The sequence below is a fragment of the Mercenaria mercenaria genome, chromosome 4 (assembly GCF_021730395.1).
Source record: "Mercenaria mercenaria strain notata chromosome 4, MADL_Memer_1, whole genome shotgun sequence".
Classification (NCBI taxonomy): Eukaryota; Metazoa; Mollusca; class Bivalvia; order Venerida; family Veneridae; genus Mercenaria; species Mercenaria mercenaria.
This window is the reverse complement of record NC_069364.1, coordinates 61907770-61931984: the sequence shown is the minus strand read 5'-3', so window position 1 is coordinate 61931984 and position 24215 is coordinate 61907770. Positions and strand designations below refer to the sequence as shown.

The window sequence follows — 24215 nt, the reverse complement described above, 5'->3', positions numbered from 1 at the left end:
CCACATTGTGCTTTTAGGACATCTAGAAGAATGTCGTGGTCGACAGTGTCAATTTTTAAATGCCGCACTTAAGTCAATCGCAATAAGGGCCGTGACTTCCTTTTCCTCCATACCACTTAGAAGATCATTGACCAACAGTAGCGCAGATTCACAGGAGTGGTATTTCCTACATGCAGACTGGTTCTTAGGCAAAAGACTGTTTTGATTTACATGTTTGTTTAATCTGTAAAGAACAGCTTTCTCAATAAGTTTTGATAGAAATGATAAATTATTCACAGGGCGATAATTGGAAAGCTCTAGTTCAAGACCTGCTTTTTTTAGCAGAGGTCTTACAACTGCTTGTTTGTATTTCACAGGGAAAACACATTGTTGTAATGAGAGATTCACCAATTTAGTGATACTAGAGAGAAGTGCATCTACATGTGATTTCAGAATACGTGTTGGCAAAATATCTAACTCTGAAAACGTAGTATTCAATTAATTGATGAGATTTTTTCACTTCATCTTGAGTAAATTCAGTAAATTTGTTTAAATTTTGTATATCCTTTACTTGAGGTTCAAAGTTTTGATATTCACTTAGAGATTGACGTATTTTTGAGAATTTTGCCATGAAAAGGTCAGCAAATTTTTCGGCCAATGAATTATTAGAATCTCCTTGAGGCAGTGGGTTTTCAGATTTGGTACCAGTTAGTTCAGCTACCAATCCATACAGAGTCTTGGAATCACCTTTAGCGTTCTCTATCTTTTCACTGAGTGTGTTTCTCTTTTAACGTTTGATTTCAAAATTGTATTTATTTCTTACTTGTTTATACGACTCAAACTGATCTGTTTTACCAAAACGCCTCCATGTACGCTCGGACTTTCTAACTTGTTGCTTTAGATGTTGCAATTTTTTATTGAACCACGGTTTGGGTGCTCTCTGAATTATAGTTTTTTCTTTAAGGGGAGCGTGCTTATTCAGGACATCCTCTATTCCCGATTCAAACTCTTTCACAAACTTGTCTATATTCTGTGAATCAACATTTATTGCACTTAGGTCGCTGGAAAAGTCTGATTCGTTCAAATTTTTAAAGTTTCTAAATGACACGCTCCTACATGTAATAGTCTCTTTTTTAACATCTAAGAGAACCTTAACAACACACTGATCAGATAAAAATGGTCCAGGCTCACATTTCTCTACAAGAACACCATTAAGTGACTCAGTTATGTCTAGATCCAAGCTATGTCCTCCTGTATGAGTACTGAAATTAACGTGTTGTTCCAGGCCCATTGTTACTAGGGAGTCCTTGAAGTTTGTAATAGAACTGTTGTCATCGTTTATATGCAAGTTGAAATCTCCCATTATAAGTTAATTGTCATAATGTGGTAAAATATTTTCGATGAAATAAAAAAAATCAGCAACGAACTGGTTACCAGTCGATAGAGCCGGGGGTCTATACACATTCGTGGACGCATTGGTCGAGAGGGCTAAGAGGGCTTTCCTACGGAGTTGAAGGCCCCTGGTTCGAATCCTGGCTACTCCCATTGCGGTTTGTCCTTGGGCAAGGCACTTTATCACGATTGCCTCAGTCGATACAGCTGTAAATGGGTACCAGTAAATTGCTGGGGGTGAGGTATAATTGGTTTTAACTGTTCTTAATATAGGGTCGCATATGGTGAATTTTAAACTCAATCAAAATTTCATATCTTATCTTGTGATTTCAAGGTACATCCTTTGAGCACAAGAATCTATCAGGGTTTTCTTCAATTATGCATAAAAATGTTAATTGTTTCATCAAGCGACGGTAAATAAAACTAACCTTTACCTTTACCTTTACATCCACTACGTGTATGGTTAAATTTTTGAAAACGAGTTTCCAAATACCATATTCAAAGCTTCGAACAGTGCCGTGAGTTACCCATCGCATATTGATCGTGTTTTTACAAGTGATCGCAACACCACCGCCCTTTTTTCTATTAGTTACGTTTAATCTATATCCATTCTGGTTCTAGTCAGAAGTTTCAAACTAATGCTGTTTCTCGTCCGAGTACCAGGTTTCAGTCAAAAGAGCGACATCTATTCTCTCATCCCTGAGGTATTGGCCCACACAATCATCTTTGTTCACAACTAATCTACAGTTAAGAGTAATGCAAGATACATGTTCGCGTATAATTTTGTATTGATTGCATTTCTTAGGGTATATCAATTTTTTTAAGTTGACACCATTAATTTTGCTTAGGAATTTCTTTACTTTTACCACCTCGTTTAATTCTATGCGTTTTCTTTTTACAGGAAAAATTGTGTAAGTTTATAATCCTATATGCCGCAGGGTCTAGTTTTCCTAATCCGCTATTGTTCGATAGCCTAGAGATAAACATTCTGTGCAACTTTGTTTCAAATCAAAGCATAAATGAAACCTATATATCGCTGAAAGGGCCAAAATCATCAAAATAGCAAATTTTGGCCCTTTAAGGGGGCATAACTCTGGAAATCATGATGGGATCTGGCCAATTTTCGAAAGGAACCGAGATATTATGCCAATACAAGTTGTGTGCAAGTTTTATTAAAATCAGTTTCAAAATATGGTCCCTAAAGTGTTCAAAAGAAATTGTGGACAGACCGACGACGGACGACTGACGAAGGGCGATCACAAAATCTAAAAACAACTGTTTTAGGACAGCTACGCTCAACTATTCAAAAGCCTTGTCACTGTTGAAATAATGTAAACTGTGCGCATATACAATTTTTTTTAAATTGCTTAGAAACGTTGCAACATTTTGTTCTTGACATCTTATTGTTTTCTAGTTGTTGGTACTTTTACCTCAATGGGTGGAGCAGATTAGAAACTTAGTCTTGCTTATAAAATGTATGCTACTATGATGACTGACAGAAATATGCACATGTACTGTCGCACATAAGTGTCAACTGTGACCCTGAGCCACCTCTTATCTTAAATTGATTGTTTCTTGTGGATAAGTTGTCTGTTATTTGTGGTGATAAAATGACAGTTCTAATATAAGAGCCTAGTGCGTATGGTACAAGAAGAAGAATGTGTTTTTATCGCGTATCAAAATTGTCGAGCTCCACCCATGCTTGTCTTAAAATCCGTACAGTTACTTGTATAATTTTTGTAATTTAATGCTTTGCAGTGGAGGGAGATCCCATGTACAGTTGGACTGAGTTGGGTGGGTTAAAGCTGTAGAACTACCTAGCCACCTTAATTCATTAAGCCAGAACTGAATACAAAATTATTTGAAGGAATCTGGTAGGAGGCAACCAAAGTAACATATTTGTGAAATTATTTCCAAAGTGGTTCCCGAGAAGACTTTTTAAACAAATTTTCTTTCAGTTGCCATGGCAACAAGAATTAAGCATGGATGATCTAAATTTGAAGGAATCTGAAAAGGCACCGCCCAAATAACACTCTTGAGATTTTTAGTTTGGTTGCAACTGGAGTAGTGGTTGACCTTAGAGAAAGTGTGGAAATCGGAAGGATGGATGAGGTACATGTAACAATCCTAAAAGCTCAGCAGTACTTCGTACTCAGTTGAGCTAAAGATTTAAGCAGAATCAAAAAGGCCTCTAGAGAGACTGTAATAAACTATATATTCTTTTTAGGGGTCTGGTCACGAGAACATCCATATAGGGGGTGTGAACAGGTCAGGTAGTCAATATATGAATACTATAAATGAAGATAGAATGCTTTCATCAGCTATATGTAGGCATAGGAAATAGAGATCGATATAATTGCACCTTCCTAATCCTACCAGGTGTTCTGTATTACAAAAGTGATTCTAATGTGACATTTTGATACAAGCAAAACTGTATTATCTGCTCTATAAAATACTTACAAGTATTTCATTTTATTATCTGCTTGTTAAAAGTTAGTTTTTCACCATAAGTAAGTTGACAAAATCATAAGAACCAGGTTTTGAGGGGTAAATCAAATACAAATGAATAAATCGTAAATGTTTTTGTTGTGCAAAAAAGTGATATTGTGTCTTAAACCGTTTTCATTTTTCACTCATTTGTGTAATTGCAAGGGAAGTAAACTAATAGATATCTCTGCTTATAAGTACTAGCCCAAGGCAAGAGTTGTCATTCTTTGTGGATCACAACTTTAAATTAAATATTTAAACTTCTGTAATTGATATTAACAAAACTATCATAAATTCCACATTTGTGAAATCATTTTTGGTTATGTCAAGGACTTGGAAATCAATTTCTAGACTTTATTAAATGTGTTTCTATCATTGAAAATTTTAGGGTCTATCTCTACTATATGCTAATCATAAATGGTTGGGGCATAAAGGACAAGCAACAATAAATCCAAATATACGTTTTTCTCGTCTTTATTTAACAACAGTTTACTAAGCGCTAACATTGTTTCTTTTTTTCCCCACTTCAATATAAAGTCCATAGATTTTACAGATATTTTTGTGAAATACAATGTAAATGATTACCAAAAACTGACAATGACAGAACTTTGACTTAAACTAAATTTCTTCTGTTTAGTCAATCACAGAAAATCTACTTTGTTGCTTGAAAAGGTGAAATTTAATTTTCATGTCTCAGCAACCATACAAAATCTATTCATGAGAATAGATAGAATGACCAAAATGAATTCACTACCACAAATATAGAACTGATTCTTATTACAGCGATAATGCAGTCTTGCCTGACAAGGTTAAATTTTTCTTTATTTCATGAAAATAAAATCATTAGGAACAGGACGATGATTGAATAATTATTAACAAGACCTGTGATTGTGTGTGTGTGTGTGTTCGAATTTAACGTCTTTTTCAACAATTTTTCAGTCATATAAACGACGGTGTCTACTTGTAGCAGTGAGCACAATGCCCAACTTTATAGTGCTGCTTCACTGGAATATCACGCCGTAGACACGTGATTTTATGTTCATTCCATACCTATAACATGACACAGTAAATGATCGCCATAGCTAAGGCTTGACACAGTAGCTGACTCCCATACTTATAACATGACACAGTAGTTGACTGCATTATAATTATTCATGAATCATGATTATCCTAAAGCTGTAACTTGTTCCAATACTCCCGCTTTCATAGCCTTGGGTATTGTATAATCACCCCATGGATATGGTGCCTGTTTTTTAATTTTGTCTTTTGACAGTTCCTGTGATATGCAGGCTCCATAACCTCAGATCCTTTTCTAAATTCCAGTTTGTTTAGTTCTGCCCATTGTTTTCTCGTCTGGGGCAAACCTATTGCTTCATCTGGGGACCAAACGCCGAAGCAGTCTATCTGATAGCAGACAGCCAGAGGATAGTTAGCTAACATTTAGATCTTACAGTATACACAGCATATTTTAAAACATTGTTGGTTTCTTTTATCTGTTCCAAAAAATAGTACATCTGGCCAAGAAGGTAAACAAAGATATTAAACTGAAACATTTTACTTTTGCAAATTGTGTCAATTATAATTGAATAATTATGGCAAACATCGGCATATTGGGTGAATTTAAACCAGCAAGAGAAACTTTTCAAAACTATGTTGAAAGGATGGAACAGTACTTTAGTGCAAATGGAATAATTAAAAGACGAAAAACAAGTTGCTGTATTTTTGTCTGGTATTGGTCCAGAGCCATAATAGAATTTTAAGGAATCAAGTTCAGTCCGAGTTTCATAAAGATAAATCATATGCACAGATAGTTCAGGTGTTAAAATGACATATTATATGCCAGGGCTTTTGGTTATTTTGGAATGTTTAAAATTCAATAAACATAACAGAAGGTGAGAAAATTGTGCATTTAATATGTGGTGGCATTGAAAAAGCTGACCATCTCTTGCAAATTTAAGGATTTTCTACCCGATGCTCTCCGAGATCGGCTTTTTGTGGCCTCAAGTTTAATTTATCAAGAGGAAATTGTAATCAGAAGATAGATTGACATTTAAAGGTATATGTCAAACTGCAACAACCATGGAGATGGTTTCTAAGGACACAGCAAGTTTCTAGTCTCAGGGTACAGCTGCGAACATTAAATCCATATGCCACAAAGAGAAACACAAGGTGCCTAAAGGTTTCCAAAAAAAAAAAAGGGAACATATATACAGGCAAAGGTGGTCAAGGTACAAGTAGACGATCTAAGAAATGGTTCCGGTGTGGAAATATACACGACCCAGACAAATGCCGTTTTAAAGCATCCTAGTGTTTTAAATGTATAAGTGCCTGGGTCTGGATCGATGCAATATGTTGACACCTTGGATAGCGAAGAGCTAAATACCGTATACCAGTTTCGTTTGTTGGAAACAACTTCAGGAAAAATTATATTGGAACCAGTTTTGGGAAAAACAATGGTACCAATGGAGTTAGACACTGGCTTTTGGGTTAGCATTGTCTCAGAAAATGAGTATAACAAGGCCTTAAGAGATTATCCGATAGCAAAAACTGATTTGAAACTTAAGTCATATTCAGGGGATAAAATTGAACTCTTGAGTCAAATAACGGTGCCCGTGAGTATGGCGAGAGAAAGTATAAACTTTCCTTAATCACAGTGAAAGGAAATCAACCCGCATTATTTGGGAGAAATTGGTTGCAGGAAATTCCATTGAATTGGAATGACATCTGCAGAACTGTTTGAGAGTGAAAACTGAATTTGCACGTGTGCCTCTTTGAAAGTGAAAAAGGAGAGGATTTGCATATAAAGGGATTTAAAGTGAACATCAGGATACTGATCAACGCAAAACCAGTATTTTGTAAGGCCAGGCCGGTACCTTATGCAGTCAAGGAAGCCGTGGAAAAGGAGTGTAATCGGATGGACAAGTGTGGTATACCGGTAGTTTACAAAGTAAACAAATAATGATTGGGCTACACCCCTGGTGGTAGTTCTGAAACCCATTAATAGTGTTCGTATATGTGGAGATTATACACTAACAGTGAACCGAGAAATAAGTGAAGAACAGTACCCAATACCAAATACAGAGGATCTATTTGCAATGTTAGCTGGTGGCGAGAAATTTTCAAAGCTAGACTTGTCCAGGTTTATACACAGTAAGAGTTAGACAAGGACTCTAAATACATATAATTACGGGACTGGATAGATCTACCGTGTTACCGAGTTTACGCCCAGCTATATTTCTGTCAGCTATGGACAACTTTTTATTTGGTATTCCACATGTTGAGTGCGGAACTGACAACATTTTGACATCAGGTCCGAATCATGAAACCCATTTGAAATGCCCACAAGAGGTACTCCATCAGTTGAGCACTTAAAAAAAGAGAAATGTTCTGTAATGTATTGACTAACTATTGGTCAGCTTGGACTAGCCACTAGCTGATAAGCTCCGCCTCACTTCACCTTGTATTATGTTCCAGTTGTAGTATCAAATGAATAGATTTATAAACGGAACCAGGCAGTCTTATTTCTTAACCCATGCCGTCCTACCACATCGACTATATTACAATGGCGATGAGGATGGTGGGATTTAATTGAAAGGATTATGTTTTTCAAGATGACTTATTAATGATAAGTTCAGTGACACAGTGTTTGTGGCTATTTAAAAAAAAATATTCTCAGTGTTTCAAGATGGCATCTTCTTTTGAACTGCCAATGCCACAGCTTTTTAAGGTAGTAGGACAAAACACCAACTTGTCAAGTGCATGGGACAATTACGTAAAACGCTTTGAATATTACATACAAGCATCTGGAATAACAAAGGATGAAAGAAAAAAAGGCTCTTTTGTTACATCTTGGTGGACAAGAATTACAGGACATTTATGAAACAGTGACAAATCCTGATAATAACTGTCAACAAACTGTTCAAGCACTAACGCGGTACTTCAATCCAAAGAAAAGCATCGCATATGAAAGATATCGTTTCAGACCAGAGAAACAAAATTCAGATGAAATTGTGGATAATTACATCGTTAGACTCAAAAAACTTTCTTTGTCATGTGACTTTCCTGAAGCTACTGTAGAAGACATGGTTCGCGACCAAGTTGTCGGGAACTGCATCTCCAAAGAGCTGAAAATTTAAATTTCTGCGTGTGCAAGAACTTACGCTAGAAAAAGTACAACGAATATCCCGCACAACAGAACTTGCATGCCGACAAAATGCAGAGTTCATCAGAAAACAACACATATCAGCGCAGATCAGACAGTTCTGCAAACTACAAAAATCATGATGTTAGCCAACTTCATCACAAGAAAACGAAACAACGGAAACAATATCAGCCTAGAGCAAGACCTGCTCCGGAGCCATCAAAGTTCAAAACCTGCTATCGATGTGGAGGAAAGGGTCATTCTGGTCATGAATGCATGAAATAGCGCAGTATTGTGTACAATAAATGCAAAAAGCAAAGTCACTACACACATATGTGTAAGTCAAAGCAAAATCAAGTGCGCTATGTCAATAATAACAAGGATTCAAAAAGTTCAGATAGTGAAAATGAGGAATATTTGTAAATGCTAAAAGTCAGTCACCATACGTGGAAGTTGAAATTGAAGGAATCAAATGTAAATTACTCATAGATTCTGGGTCTAGCGTAAATTGCCTCGATCGCTCTACGTTCGAAAAGGTGAACTCAAAATCTACCGCAGTCACAAAATCTCGTTCTAGGATCTATCCTTACGCTCAGTCAACACCATTGAAAATTCTTGGAATTGCAGAATTTAATGTGAAAATCAAAGAAAATGTTTCACATAATTGATAATGAGTGCACACCGTTATTAGGTCAGAAGAATGCCGTTGATCTTGGATTAGTAAAGTTCTGTGTAAATAATGTAATCAAAAATCACAGCAGTGTAGAAAATGTTCTATCGGAATACAGTGACATATTTCAAGGGCTAGGAAATCTCAAAAACTTTCAGCAACAGCTAAACATCGATAAAGATGTCAAGCCAATTGCACAGCCAAACCGGCAAATACCCTTCAAAATGCGACAACAGGTTAAGGAGAAAATCAGTCAACTTCTGGATGCCGACGTTATCGAGAAAGTCGAAGGTGCCACACCATGGATATCACCCCTGGTTGTTATTCCCAAGAGCAATGGGGACATACGAATTTGCGTCGACATGAGGGTAAGCGAATTCAGCGATCGAAAGGGACCGCTTTCCTGTGCCAAACATAGATGAAACTATGGAAGAATTAAGTGGAGCTCAATACTTCACTAAGCTAGACTTGATCATGGATTACCATCAAATAGAACTCGACCCACGGTCACGAGAAATAACAATGTTCGTAACGAATGACGGAATATACCGCTATCATCGATTAATGTCTGGAATTTCTTGTGCGTCGGAAGTCTACTAGCGTGTAATACAGCACACACTTCCCGAACTGCAAAAACATTTCGGATGACATACTGGTATATGGTACAACCAAGGAAGAACATGATGCAGCACTACGAAAAGTGTTACAACGCCTTCGTGACAAAAACTTAACACTTAACAAAGACAAATGTGAATTTTGCGAGACAAGTATCACGTTCATGGGTCACACACTCACAGCTAAAGGACTTATGTCACAAGACGACAAAATCAAGGCAGAACTGAACACTGCACCTCCCCAAAATGTGAAAGAAGTTAAATCTTTCTTAGGGCTGCTGAACTATTGCTCAAAATTCCTTCCCAACTTTGCAACAGTATCAGAACCTATCAGGAAACTGACAAGAAAAAACGTAACTTTTGAGTGGGGAAAAGAACAACAATCAGCATTTCAACACCTTAAGTCATTATTAACCAGTGAAAGTGTCATGGCACTCTACAACCCAGAAGCTGAAACAACCGTAACAGTAGATGGATTACTATATAGTCTCGGGGCAAAACTGTCTCAGAAACAAGTGATGGACACTTTAAATCAGTTGCATATGCAAGCAGACATTAAATCAAGTTGAAAGACGCTACAGTCAAACTGAACGTGAATGCTTAGCAGTTACATGAGGAATAGAAAAGTTTCGAACATTCGTTTATGGATTAACATTTCAAGTGGTTACAGACCATAAGCCGCTTATTAACATTTTCAAGCCAACACACAAACCTCCAGCAAGATTAGAAAGAATGCTACTACAAAGTTACAAATTCACAATAGAATTTCAGTCAGGAGGATTAAAATCCAGCAGACATCCTCTCAAGGTCAATGTCTAGTCGAGAGAAATATGAAATTTCAAGCACTACAGAGAAATACATGGATTATGTATGTGAAAATGCAGTGCCCGCAGCCATGAAACTAGATCAAACTGATAAGGAGTCATCTCATGACAAATTCATTCAAGAACTCATCAAGTGCATTACTCACGGTAAATGGTCAAAGCATGAAAAATTAAAGACATTCTTCAAGTGCCGCAATGAGCTATCCACTCATAACAACGTTGTGTTACGTGGAAACAGAATCGTAATACCACAGGGACTTATGCCTAGAGTATTACAGATTGCTCATGAAACGCATCAAGGGATTGTAAAAACAAAGCAAATGCTAAGAGAAAAGGTTTATTTGCCTGGAATTGAAAATGAAATTGAAACTTTAATTAGAACTTGTTACCAGTGCCAGTTAGTTTCAAACCTGCCTCAGCAACCTGCTATAACGCCAACTGACTTATCGGACGCACCCTGGCAAAATGTAGGAATGGATCTCACAGGACCATTGCCTGGCGGAGAGTATATTCTTGTTGTGATAGACTACTACTCTCGCTTCCCAGAAATTGAAATCATGAAATCAATTACCTCCAGGGCTATCATTCAAAGGCTTATGAAAATATTTGCCACACACGGACTTCCATCCACAATCAAAACGGAAAATGCACCAAATATGATTTATAAACGTAACCAGGCAGTCTTATTTCTTAACCCATGCGGCTGCTTACTGAACTACTTGAGAAACACATGGGAATGTGTAAAATGAGTTTTAGTGCAGTTATTTATAGTGGAACAACATTGACTCAGATATTGAAAGAACAGTTAAAGTATGTGCAACATGCATGTCAGTTAAAAATTCACCAGCAACAGCACCATTGCATCCATGGAAATGGGCAACAACGCCATGGCAATGTATTCACTTTGACTATGCCGAATTCAAATAAACAGGTATTTCTAGTTGTGATGGACAGTTAATCTCATAGGCTAGAAATAATTTTGATGAAGTCAACGACTAATGAGAAAACCTCTGAAATATTACACGGATTGTTTTGTACATCGGGTCTCCCCTCCCGGAAGAACTTGTGAGTGATAACGATCCTAGGTTTACATCTGCAGCATTGGAGATATTCATGAACAATAATGGAATAAAGGATACTTTAGTTCCAGCACTTCATCTAAGTTTGAGTGGAGCAATGGAAACAACAGTTTAAGTCTTCAAAATGCCTTAAGAAACAATTATTTGAGGCAAGAAACGGTAGAAAGAAAAATACTTTACACTACAGGTTATCAAGCATTCTGTTACAGTACAGAAATACACCACACTTAAGGTAATACTGCACGTTTGGATCGAAATTTTTTCTACAATGTAGAATTTAATTAAACTCTGATTTTTCAAAACTTCAGACTATACCTAGAAAATTCAGCAAGTAAAAAGGATAGGGTCGTGTGCTTGGTTTTTTACTAGACTGATTTGAAAAATCTGGACTTCACGCAATTTTTTATAATGGGAGTCTTTGGGAAAATCATCACTTTCTAAACATTTTCGCGAATAGAAAATTTTCTACAATGTAGATTTTGATGAAACTTCTCACAGTTATAGCTAAATATATGGCCTATAATGCAGTGAAATAAAATGTATAGGTCCGTGTGCTTATTTTTGAGTAATTTGACCATGATTAAAGTGAACGGACTATTTTACGCTAATTTTAAGACATTAGTTTGAATTATTTAACGTGACAGATGTTTTATTATCATATTTTGACTTTAAAAATATAGTAATAGTACAATTTTAGTAAATTACTCACAGGTTGCCGTTAATTCATAAAATGATTTTCATTTCCGTACGCCGAATCCAGGCTTTATTCTACGTTTTCCGGATAAATGACGTTACGCCATCACTTCCGGTTCATCAAACGTGCAGAACTACCTTAATTACTAAGGAATCTCTTGCAGTGTTAAAACAATGAGCTGGGCATGGAGCGAAACCATGAAAAATGGCATCAAGTCATGATAGAAATCATAGTATCATGAGACATTTTGTTGAAGGAGATATAGTGTTGGTAAAAACAACTTTACTTGGGGGTGGAAAGTGGAAATGGTTACCAGGAAAAGGGTCTGGTATCATATTTAGTTGAAGTTGGGCCTAAAATCAGATACTGTCAAAATTTCCCATAAGAAGATGAGAACTTGAACTTCCATTTGTATTTCCAACAGGCACTGGCCAGTCTAGATTTTGGCTAAAATGATATTTCTTTAAAACTGAAGTTTGGTTATATCATGAACATAACATGACCAAAACACCACAGAGGAATATGTATTTAACAAGTGCTAAATTTATATTTTTATGATTAATGCAGTTAACATCAAAGTAAATGCTTTTCAATTTTAAATGTAAAAATTAGTGGACACTCTAATCTGACACCAAAAATTCCTTTGGAAATTGGATCAGAAAGTAGATCTGAAAGCCAGTCCACAATTGGCAATGGAACTGAGATTACAAGGAGAGATTACAGGTGAAAGAAAACTTCCAGACAGACTTCCATTTTATCTGTTGAGTGCTTGTAATGTCATACCTCAAAAACAGTAAAGTGCTTTTATATAATGCTAAGGATTTGCAATTAATGAGTTTACTTGCAATTAATGAGTTTACATGTACTTGTATTTTGTTAGATAATATTTTCAATATCTATGACTGAGAAAAAATAAGTATAGGTAAGAGGATCCATATAACCGTCAAAGGGGGTTATATGGATTGTTTTATCTTCTTACTGACAACCGGGTCCAGGGCAAATAAGGTGAAATTCACTCATGCCTGTAAATAAGATGACTGTCATTTTAGATAAAACAAAATGTAACAGGAAACTGTAAGAAAGCTGCCTACATACTTATTCTGTTTCGTTATTACCGGTAGGTTAGATCCTTCTCATCATTTCTGTAAAAACTGGAAGCTGATTTTAAATTTTGTCAGGAAAAAATGCTTGGAAAAATACCAACTGGAGAGTGAACATTTTGAACTCAGGGGTTAAAGCCCAAACAGTGCTAGGCAGCTGGGACACCCTTCGTTCCCAAGTGCTAAACAATTACAGTTTATAAGTGCACTGATTTTGATGAGTTTTTGTGCTTTTTTTTGTTCTGGAAGTACAAAACAAGCAAGGTGAACTTTACCCAAGAATGACACTCTACCAAATGGTGACTGGAATTGCACGATGCTTGAAAGATGACTTAAACAGACAAGATTTAATCTTTTTCAATACAAGTAAATTATTTCTTTTAACAGATTTAGACAAACTTCAGACTCTTGAATGAAACTTGCAACAGAGCAAGGCGTTGGAAAAGTAAACAAGAGGACCATGATGGTCCTGAATCGCTCACCTATCCCCACATGACCCAGTGTTGAACTGAGTATGACGTCATTATTTCTATTAATTAACAAAGTGACCTAGTTTTTCAGCACATGTGACATAGATATCATCAAGATAAAAAATTCTGACCAATTTTCATGAAGATCCATTGAAAAATATGGCCTCTAGAGAGGTCACAAGGTTTTTCTATTATTTGACCTAATGACCTAGTTTTTGAAGGCACGTGACCCACTTCTAAACTTGACCTAGATATCATCAAGGTGAACATTCTCACCAATTTTCATGAAGATCTCGTGAAAAATATGGCCTCTAGAGAGGTCACAAGGTTTTTCTATTTTTCGACCTACTGACCTAGTTTTTGACCCCACGTGACCCAGTTACAAACTTGACCTAGATATCATCAAGATGAACCTTCTGACCAATATTCATGAAGATCTCATGAAAAATATGGCCTCTAGAGAGGTCACAAAGTTTTTCTATTTTTAGATCTACTGACCTAGTTTTTAACCCCACGTGACCCAGTTTCGAACTTGATCTAGATATCATCAAGGTTAACATTCTGACCAATTTTCATGAAGATCCATTGAAAAATATGGCCTCTAGAGAGGTCACAAGGTTTTTCTATTTTTAGACCTACTGACCTAGTTTTTGACCGCACGTGACCCAGTTTCGAACTTGACCTAGATATCATCAAGGTGAACATTCTGACCAATTTTCATGAAGATCCATTGAGAAATATGGCCTCTAGAGAGGTCACAAGGTTTTTCTATTTTTAGACCTACTGACCTAGTTTTTGATCCCACATGACCCAGTATCGAACTTGACCTAGATATCATCAAGGTGAACATTCTGACCAATATTCATGAAGATCTCATGAAAAATATGGCCTCTAGAGAGGTCACAAGGTTTTCCTATTTTTAGATGTACTGAGCTAGTTTTTATCCCCACGTGACCCAGTTTCGAACTTGACCTAGATATCATCAAGCTGAACATTCTGACCAATTTTCATGAAGATCAATTGAGAAATATGGCCTCTAGAGAGGTCACAAGGTTTTTCTATTTTTAGATCTAATGACCTAGTTTTTGACCCCACGTGACCCAGTTTCAAACTTGACCTAGATATCATCAAGGTGAACATTCTGACCAATATTCATGAAGATCTCATGAAAAATATGGCCTCTAGAGAGGTCACAAGGTTTTTCTATTTTTAGACCTACTGACCTAGTTTTTGACCCCACGTGACCCAGTTTCGAACTTGACCTAGATATCATCAAGGTGAACATTCTGACCAATTTTCATGAAGATCTTGTGAAAAATGTGACCTCTAGAGTGGTCACAAGCAAAAGTTTACGGACGGACGCACACACGCACGGACGGACGACGGACGCCGCGCGATCACAAAAGCTCACCTTGTCACTTTGTGACAGGTGAGCTAAAAAGCAGGCGGAACCTATCTCTGATGAGAAAGAAAAATGTCTTTGAGAAAAAAATCATTTTAATGTAAATACAGCCATAGGTCTGACTAGTTGTATATTTTTACAACTGCAAAGTTTTTGTACTCCGATTGCATGACTAACACCAAGATCTGCAGGCAGAACAATATTCATTTGGTACAGATGAATCAGGACAGTTCATTACATATCACTGCCATGCATCTAAGAATGTAGGAAGAGGTCTTAAGTCAAAAAAGAGTGAAAGCCATATGATTCCAGATATAAAATATGTGTACCAAGTTTTCAAGTCATATCTGGAACTCATTTTGAATTCTGAAAACTTATACCAGAGACCACTTTTACCACTATCTAATGGAGATACATGTTTTGGTTCTGAAAAACTTGGGGTTCAATTCCTATACACTATGGCTAAAAAACATGATAAAAGGAAGCCAGATTTACAGGGAAATATCCAGGACATTCTGGAAAGTGACTCCTGCAAAAACACTATATCAGAAAGGTGTTGAAGAAAAACTAATAAAAGAACAAACAGCATGGAACTGAATGTGAACATTATGATTATTAGTGAACTAAAACCTCAACATTACTATTCTTGGCCAGACATATTCATATTTTCAAGTGTTTTTTTGTTTGTAACCTGCATACTTAAAAATGTACTCTTAATACCAGCTATTAAATTTTATAAAGCTGTTGTCTGGTATTTTTATCTAGATAGGGGTGGTAGGGTAAAACTTTGTGGATATATGTGAATAAAATAAACATAAACATTTCTTTATGAGAGAGAGAAATGTATTAATTCATTCATGATTATCTTTATGCTGTAACTTGATTAGCCCAAGCAGTCTCTCTGATAGCAAATGACTAGATGATAGTTAAAATTTATAGCTTATCATGGTGTACATTTATATATTAAAGTGACCATAAAACATTACTGGCTTCTTTCATCTGTTCCAAAAGATATAACATACATATAATATGACACAGAAGTTGACTCCCATACCTATATCATGACACAGTAGTAACATGATGCAGTAGCTGACTCTCATACCTATAATATGACACAGTAGCTGATTCCCATATTAAATGCAGTAGTTGACTCCCTTACCTATAACATGACACAGTAATTGACTCATACCTATATCATGATGCAGTAACAGTAGTTGACTCTTATACATATAACACGACACAGTAACAGTAGTTGACTACCATACCTATAACATGACACAGTAGCTGATTCCCATCAGTAATCTTATAAGCAACCGCAAACAAAATTAACAACAAAACAAATAGCACAATACATTAGTTTTGATTAATTCAGTTCTTTATTTTTTCTGCAGTTAGAAATAGGGACTACGCAATAACTCACTTTAAGGTATTTCTGCATGTCTGATGGCACAACGTTAATTATCCTGATAACATAGAATAAAGCCTGAACTCAGTACCGAAATGAATATCATTTTACAAACTAGAGCTGCTTTTGAGAAAAGCGCATGTCTCCCACAACTGCTGGCATTTCTTCTCCATTATGTATCTGAGTCAACCATGCACCACGACCTGTATCACTGGTATCAGTATTTTCGGTAATTCAAGGGCCATAATTCCAAAGTGTTCGGGTCGATTTGGCTAGTTATTGAACTTGGCCGAAGACTTTTCTTTGGCTTATTTAACATGACAAAAGTTGTAATATCATAATTATTTAATTTTAAAAGATAGTAAAGTTGCTGTTTTAATAAATTTGCTAATGGGTTGCCATCATAGACCATATGTTTATTTATGGTTGTGAGAAGTTTCATTAAAATCTATAGATAGAAAACTTTCTGTTTGGTTAAATGTTATCAAAATTGTGATTTTCCCTTTGACTCCCATTATGAAAATGTATGTGAGGTTCAAAATTTTCAAGATAGTATTGCAAAAATTCAAACAAACTTCCCTATGTTTTTTATTTTATTACCCGAAATCGTAACCAGAAGACAAGTAACATTCACATTTTTACATGTTTATTTGTACATTTCAGATATGAATACAGTCACATATTTCAATTACCGGCGCGTAAGATACTGTAAACAGTGCTAATTTAATCTATGAAATATTCCTTTCAATATAAAAGTTATTATCAATATGTTGGCAGAGTATGGCCACTCCAATGAAAGCTATTTGAAAAACCAGTCGACCGGGAGGAAACCAGACGTACTCGTAAAGCACCACGTCATTACTCCACGTTACCTGTAGAGCAACAAGCAGCGCCACACGGACGCAAGGGATACCACAGTACACCACAGTAAATTAAACATCCCCCAAAACTCGACGTTACCTGCAAAGCAATGAGGAATATTTAGCGGACCAACGGAGCAAGGCAAAGTACTGTGGTTCTAAGCAACGAGCAAGGCTACAGTACACAACAATATTTAGCGGACCAACGGAGCAGGCAACGTACTGTAATTCTAAGCAACGAGCAAGGCTACAGTACACCACAATATTTAGCGGACCAATGGAGCAAGGCAACGTACTGTACTTCTAAGCAAGGCAAATACTATAATGAGCAAGGCTACAGTACACCACAGTAAATTAAATATTCCCCATAACTCGACGTTACCTGCAAAGTAATGAGGAACATTTAGCGGACCAATGGAGCAAGGCAACGTACTGTAATTCTAAGCGAGGCAAATACTATATGATGAGCAAGGCATATGACATCAGCAAGGCTATGATACATTTAAGCAAGGCTAGTCAGATATTGCCAAGGCACTAGAGCAATACTTTAATATACACCGTAACATCCGTACCATCAAAACGTCCCAAAGCACGCCCGATCGCCCCCACGGTCGACAGAATTTTTCCAGGCCCTTAAAATTAGGAGTGACATAAAAAAAAAAAAAATAATTGTATATAAATCTGGAAATAATTAACTGGAATTTTAGTTGTAAAAATTATACATGTATAAATTCTAAATTGTCCTTTTGATTTCTCATAAAGCAACAGTCCGGAAGAATGATAATATCCTTTTAGATCTGTCTGTTTCACAAATTGTTTGTAGCCCAGGAATCCGTTCAATTAATGTCTGTGGAAAGTACCTGGAGTCTGATCACTTCCGGAGTTGGCACCCAATGGCAGCATATTATCTGCAACATAAGTACTTCACAAAACAGTCAGATTGTCATAACAGAATTAAAGATACAAAATATAATGAATTGTAGTATACAACAATTTTTATTATTATTATTATTATTGGGGTGTGGCGGGTGGGCAATTTAACATCGATCTGAAGCGCTAGCCAGTACACCTTTAGTTCAACTGAGAAGATTGCACGTGCTCTCGATTTAATATAACGCTCGAGTGGTTCCCTGACGAATAGGCGTTTATCATTCATCTGTTATGTTTAGACAAGGAACTAGAAAACTGGATTACTTGACAACGACGATAGTTTATAGCTAACACACCTAGCAACGAGATAGCTATTAATTTCGGGAAAAAATAAATGTAATTATTTTTAGGCAAAATAATTTTTTATTATTTTATTACCCGAAATCGTAACCAGAAGACAAGTAACATTCACATTTTTACATGTTTATTTGTACATTTCAGATATGAATACAGTCACATATTTCAATTACCGGCGCGTAAGATACTGTAAACAGTGCTAATTTAATCTATGAAATATTCTTTCAATATAAAGTTATTATCAATATGTTGGCAGAGTATGGCCACTCCAATGAAAGCTATTTGAAAAACCAGTCGACCGGAGGAAACCAGACGACTCGTAAAGCACCACGTCATTGCTCCACGTTACCTGTAGAGCAACAAGCAGCGCCACACGGACGCAAGGGATACCACAGTACACACACAGTAAATTAAACATCCCCCAAAACTCGACGTTACCTGCAAAGCAATGAGGAATATTTAGCGGACCAACGGAGCAAGGCAAAGTACTGTGGTTCTAAGCAACGAGCAAGGCTACAGTACACAACAATATTTAGCGGACCAACGGAGCAAGGCAACGTACTGTAATTCTAAGCAACGAGCAAGGCTACAGTAACCACAATATTTAGCGGACCAATGGAGCAAGGCAACGTACTGTACTTCTAAGCAAGGCAAATACTATAATGAGCAAGGCTACAGTACACCACTAGTAAATTAAATATTCCCCATAACTCGACGTTACCTGCAAAGTAATGAGGAACATTTAGCGGACCAATGGAGCAAGGCAAACGTACTGTAATTCTAAGCGAGGCAAATACTATATGATGAGCAAGGCTATGACATCAGCCAAGGCTATGATACATTTAAGCAAGGCTAGTCAGATATTGCCAAGGCACTAGAGCAATACCTTTAATATACACCGTAACATCCGTACCATCAAAACGTCCCAAAGCACGCCCGATCGCCCCCACGGTCGACAGAATTTTTCCAGGCACAATAAATTTGCCAAAATTTATCCCCCTAAAATTCTGTGCAACGATTTCTTAAATTCTAAAACATACTATCTCAGCTTTACAACAATTATATTTGTTCTTTAAAACCAAACTGGTTCATCCATATAACTATAACATAATCGGATAGGCTATTTGAAAGACAAGTAGAGCAAATCCCACCAACATCACGTGATCACGTTTTGCCAATGTATGAAACAAGGAGCAGAAGGATTATCGATCGTCTTGAGTGATCCGGATCATTTGTTCATCATCATGATGATAATCTATAGTTCTATCTTTGAAAGAAATAGCTAACTTAAATGCTTACCTAAAATATATTTGTTTGGATACACGTTTTATCTTAAGATTTATGTCCTAATGTAATCAAATTAAAATTCAATTCCAACCATGTTGATATGTACTCCTTCAAGGCTATACATCAATATCTAGAAAGACCATTATGCCTTTTATCCGCAAGCATTATCCCTTTTATCTGCAAGAATTATGTTGTTACTGCGTTTTGGTTAGCTTTTCAATGAGTTTACCAGGCCTCAATCGGGTCGGGTATGACAACACAATCCAATACACTACGGTACCAACTTAAACATAGTATTCTTGTATAGATCAACTTGATACTAATTAAAATGACTGCATGTTTCTACATTGTATTATCGTTTGCTTGTTATGGTTCTCATGCATCGTTGAACTCGAAGAAGATTGTCAATGAAAGAAGTAATGTGCATACTGAAATGTTTTATACAAAATGTTTTCTGTATTGAGACGTTTTAATGAAGAAAATCATAATTATCAAACATTTTATCGTTTAAGTTACTGTGTGAGATTTATACATCAAGGCATGTCTGGACTATTAATTTATAATAATACTGCGGTAAAATACCGAAGATAGCGGATGGGTCACACATCCCGAAAAATTGTCGTGCAATTATAAATGTATTTATAGATGAATAGATCTACTGCGGAACTAGGTCGATATATTTATCAATGTTGTACTTCTGTCCAATCGTATATTAAAAGAAAACCATGCTTTACTATGAAGACCCTGAATAATCGACTTTTCCAATAATGTTTCGCTATCGCTTTCTACTTATAAATACGTAATCGTTCTATAAATAGATTGCACTATACAACATTAAATATGTCAAGATATTCAACTTACACGAAAACACAATGTCAACCTTATTTGTAGATCTAAATCTAATACATAATGACGTTAACATTATCTGTCTTCAGTAAATAATTTCGGCTTGGTTTGTCAAAGAAATTTTTACTTAGATATTAAAAATCCGACTTTAATAATTAATATAACAAACCAACACTGATTTATGAAATCCCGGTTCCGGGCTAAGGTAAAAAAACTACAGAATTTCGTTAACATGATATACAATAGGAGGATACTACGTCATCGCGCACCTGCTAAAACGATCGTCCGCGGACACCAAAGGTAAACAAACCCGTCGCTCGGAAAGTAAAATTTGATCTTTATTTATCAACACTGACTTTTTGCAAAATCTCTTTCGGTGCATCGAAGAACTATATGTCCTATAGTGTCCCCGGTGTATGTACTTTTCTAACAGTCCTTGTAGTTTTATAGATAACGATGTTTAAAAAAAAAATTCTCAAAGATCCACTGCGTAGACGGACCCATAGATTTGCATGTCTGGCTTAATAGCCGCTTATACAACCGTGCACGAGCTCGAACAATTGTTGTCGGGTCTTCAAAAATGCCCATACACTATCATCAACGTTCAAGTTTGTCCCATGGTTATGTATTTAGGATGTTTTGCGAGAAAATTTAAAAAGATCCATCATGTAAACGGCTGATGAAAAGATCCACCATGTAAACGGGTGATAAAAAAATGATCCACCAGCATGTAAATTAACCTGAACTTCCTCCTTTTCTTTTTTTCTAGTTATGCTGATATTATTTTAATAAATATTAATTGTATATTTCAGAAAATGTTCGTCTGTGCTCTATGCGCTAAAGAATATAAAAGCAAGTCTGGTTTAATTAAGCACGAGAAGAGGCATGCGGGCGTTGGCAAGCATATTTGTCTTCAATGTGGTATGCTTGCCTTCTCCAGAAAAGACTTCGAGACGCACATAGCCAGGCACAGCAATGACAAACTATATGTATGCACCAAATGTGGTATGTTCTTAAGCAATGGCGATTTCTTTTGTAAATTCTATTAGTTCATTGCTGATTTAATAGCATCCGAAATATTATGACTGATCATCTTTATAAACATAGGTCATAGACGTATAAACGTAGGTCAGTCACAATTCATTACGTCTCGTGACCGAAACCCGGTCTCATTAGCTTTCAAAATAAAATCTCACTATTTTCACCTACAGTTTTGATTATTTATTTTATATACACATCTAGTGTACTTATCATATGCATGAAAAGAAATAAAATATTCCTTCAAAATCTTTCAAGTATGAAAAGTTAAAATCACTTAAGTTTCAACATACTCAAATTTTGCTTCTTCACTATGCTAGATCTATATGCTTATACAGTTAGTTATTGGAATGGCATATCTCAATTCCTAACAACAAAATTATTTTTAAAAAGTGTTTGGACATTATCATTAATTCCAGTTTTTGTGAAGACTTATCATTATTTAGACGCATTTGAAGTGATGATAAGATACTAAAAATGTATTTTCAATGGTCCCCAAGTCGAACTGTTAAAATGATGCAATAATAATCACACCACACCCTGTTCCCGTAGTTTGATTTAAGACTTAGTGTAATGATATTAGTAATGCTAGCGCAAAAGATACTTACATTATCTACTTTAACCTTTTCAGGCAAAACATTTAAAACGCGAAAAGACATGCAAGATCACTCAATGCTAGAGGATTCTGATGGGAAATATGAGTGTGACACCTGCGGGTCAAAGTACAAGAAGAAATCGGACCTAACGGAGCATCAGAACCCATCAGAATCCTCTAGCCTTGAGTGATCTTGCATGTCTTTTTGCGTTTTAAATGCCTTGCCTGAAAAGGTTAAAGTAGATACGTAAGTATCTTTTGCGCTAGCATTACTAATATCATTACATTAAGTCTTAAATCAAACTACGGGAACAGGTGTGGTGAGATTATTATTGCATCATTTTAACAGTTCGACTTGGGGACCATTGAAAACACATTTTTAGCATCTTATCATCACTTCAAATGCGTCTAAATAATGATAAGTCTTCACAGAAACTGGAATGAATGATAATGTCCAAACACTTTTTAAAAATAATTTTGTTGTTAGAAATTGAGATATGCCATTCCAATAACTAACTGTATAAGCATATAGATCTAGCATAGTGAAGAAGCAAAATTTCAGTATGTTGAAACTTAAGTGACTTTAACTTGTTATACTTAAAAGATTTTGAAGGAATATTTTATTTCTTTTCATTCATATAATAAGTGTACTAGATGTGTATATAAAATAAATAATCAAAACTGTAGGTGAAAATAGTGAGATTTTATTTTGAAAGCTAACGAGACCGGGTTTCGGTCACGAGACGTAATGAATTGTGACTGACCTACGTTTATACGTCTATGACCTATGTTTATAAAGATGATCAGTCATAATATTTCGGATGCTATTAAATCAGCAATGAACTAATAGAATTTACAAAAGAAATCGCCATTGCTTAATTACATACCAAATTTGGTGCATACATATAGTCTGTCATTGCTGTGCCTGGCTATGTGCGTCTCGAAGTCTTTTCTGGAGAAGGCAAGCATACCACATTGAAGACATTTATGTTGCCAACGCCCGCATGCCTCTTCTCGTGCTTAATTAAACCAGACTTGCTTTTATATTCTTTAGCGCATAGAGCACAGACGAACATTTTCTGAAATATACAATTAATATTTATCAAAAGAATATCAGCATAACTAGAAAAAAAGAAAAGGAGGAAGTTCAGGTTAATTTACATCCTGGTGGATCAATTTTTTATCACCCGTTTACATGGTGGATCTTTTCATCAGCCGTTTACATGATGGGTCTTTTTAAATTTTCTCTCAAAACATCCTAAATACATAACCACGGGACAAACTTGAACGTTGATGATAGTGTATGGGCATTTTGGAAGACCCGACAACAATTGTTCGAGCTCGTGCACGGTTGTATAAGCGGCTATTAAGCCAGACATGCAAATCTATGGGTCCGTCTACGCAGTGGATCTTTGAGAATTTTTTTTTTAAACATCGTAATCTATAAAACTACAAGGACTGTTAGAAAAGTATATACACCGGGGACACTATAGGACATATAGTTCTTCGATGCACCGAAAGAGATTTTGCAAAAAGTCAGTGTTGATAAATAAAGATCAAATTTTACTTTCCGAGCGACGGGTTTGTTTACCTTTGGTGTCCGCGGACGATCGTTTTAGCAGGTGCGCGATGACGTAGTATCCTCCTATTGATATAGTGCTGCATGAGCTATTCGAAGAGAATTCACTTACTGGGACAGGCGAAAAATTAAGACAACCAAAAAATTTTTATTCATACATAACGTAACAAACGACTGGTAGTTTGTTACAGATTTCAACCAAATCCCATGATAACCAGCTCTGAAGTTTTGCTCACTACACATACATACTCCAATGACAAAATCATCATCGATTATGAACAGTCAAGAGTGTTGTAATACAGTATGATGACTTCCAAAATTTTAAGAACCATTAATATGATCTGTGATATTGCAGTATATCTTAACGCTACATATTTACAACTATGATGACCTAATCTTATATTAGTTAGCTTGTAACACCAAACAAAAACGTGACACTATATAATGGGAAACCAACTGGGAAACAGTTCTCTCTTGTTATTTGCAATGTCACGCCATTTTAAAATGTCATGTTAACTGACACCAG

The 24215-nt window shown here is 36.1% G+C and overlaps 1 protein-coding gene and 1 long non-coding RNA gene across 2 annotated transcripts; one reads left to right on the top strand and one right to left on the bottom strand.

Moving 5' to 3' along the window:
- Positions 1-10428: 10428 nt before the first annotated feature.
- Positions 10429-12439, bottom strand: LOC128556409 (uncharacterized). Its single transcript, XR_008370631.1, has 2 exons — positions 12018-12439; positions 10429-11412 (listed from the first exon to the last, which is right to left on the bottom strand). It is a non-coding gene; the product is annotated as an uncharacterized LOC128556409 (long non-coding RNA).
- Positions 12440-12572: 133 nt separating this feature from the next.
- LOC128556652 (gastrula zinc finger protein XlCGF7.1-like) lies at positions 12573-22301 on the top strand. Its single transcript, XM_053542235.1, has 4 exons — positions 12573-12651; positions 16244-16278; positions 21290-21482; positions 22147-22301. The coding sequence occupies exons 1-4, from the start codon at positions 12573-12575 to the stop codon at positions 22299-22301; spliced, it is 462 nt and encodes a 153-aa protein (XP_053398210.1).
- The last annotated feature ends 1914 nt before the right edge of the window (positions 22302-24215 follow it).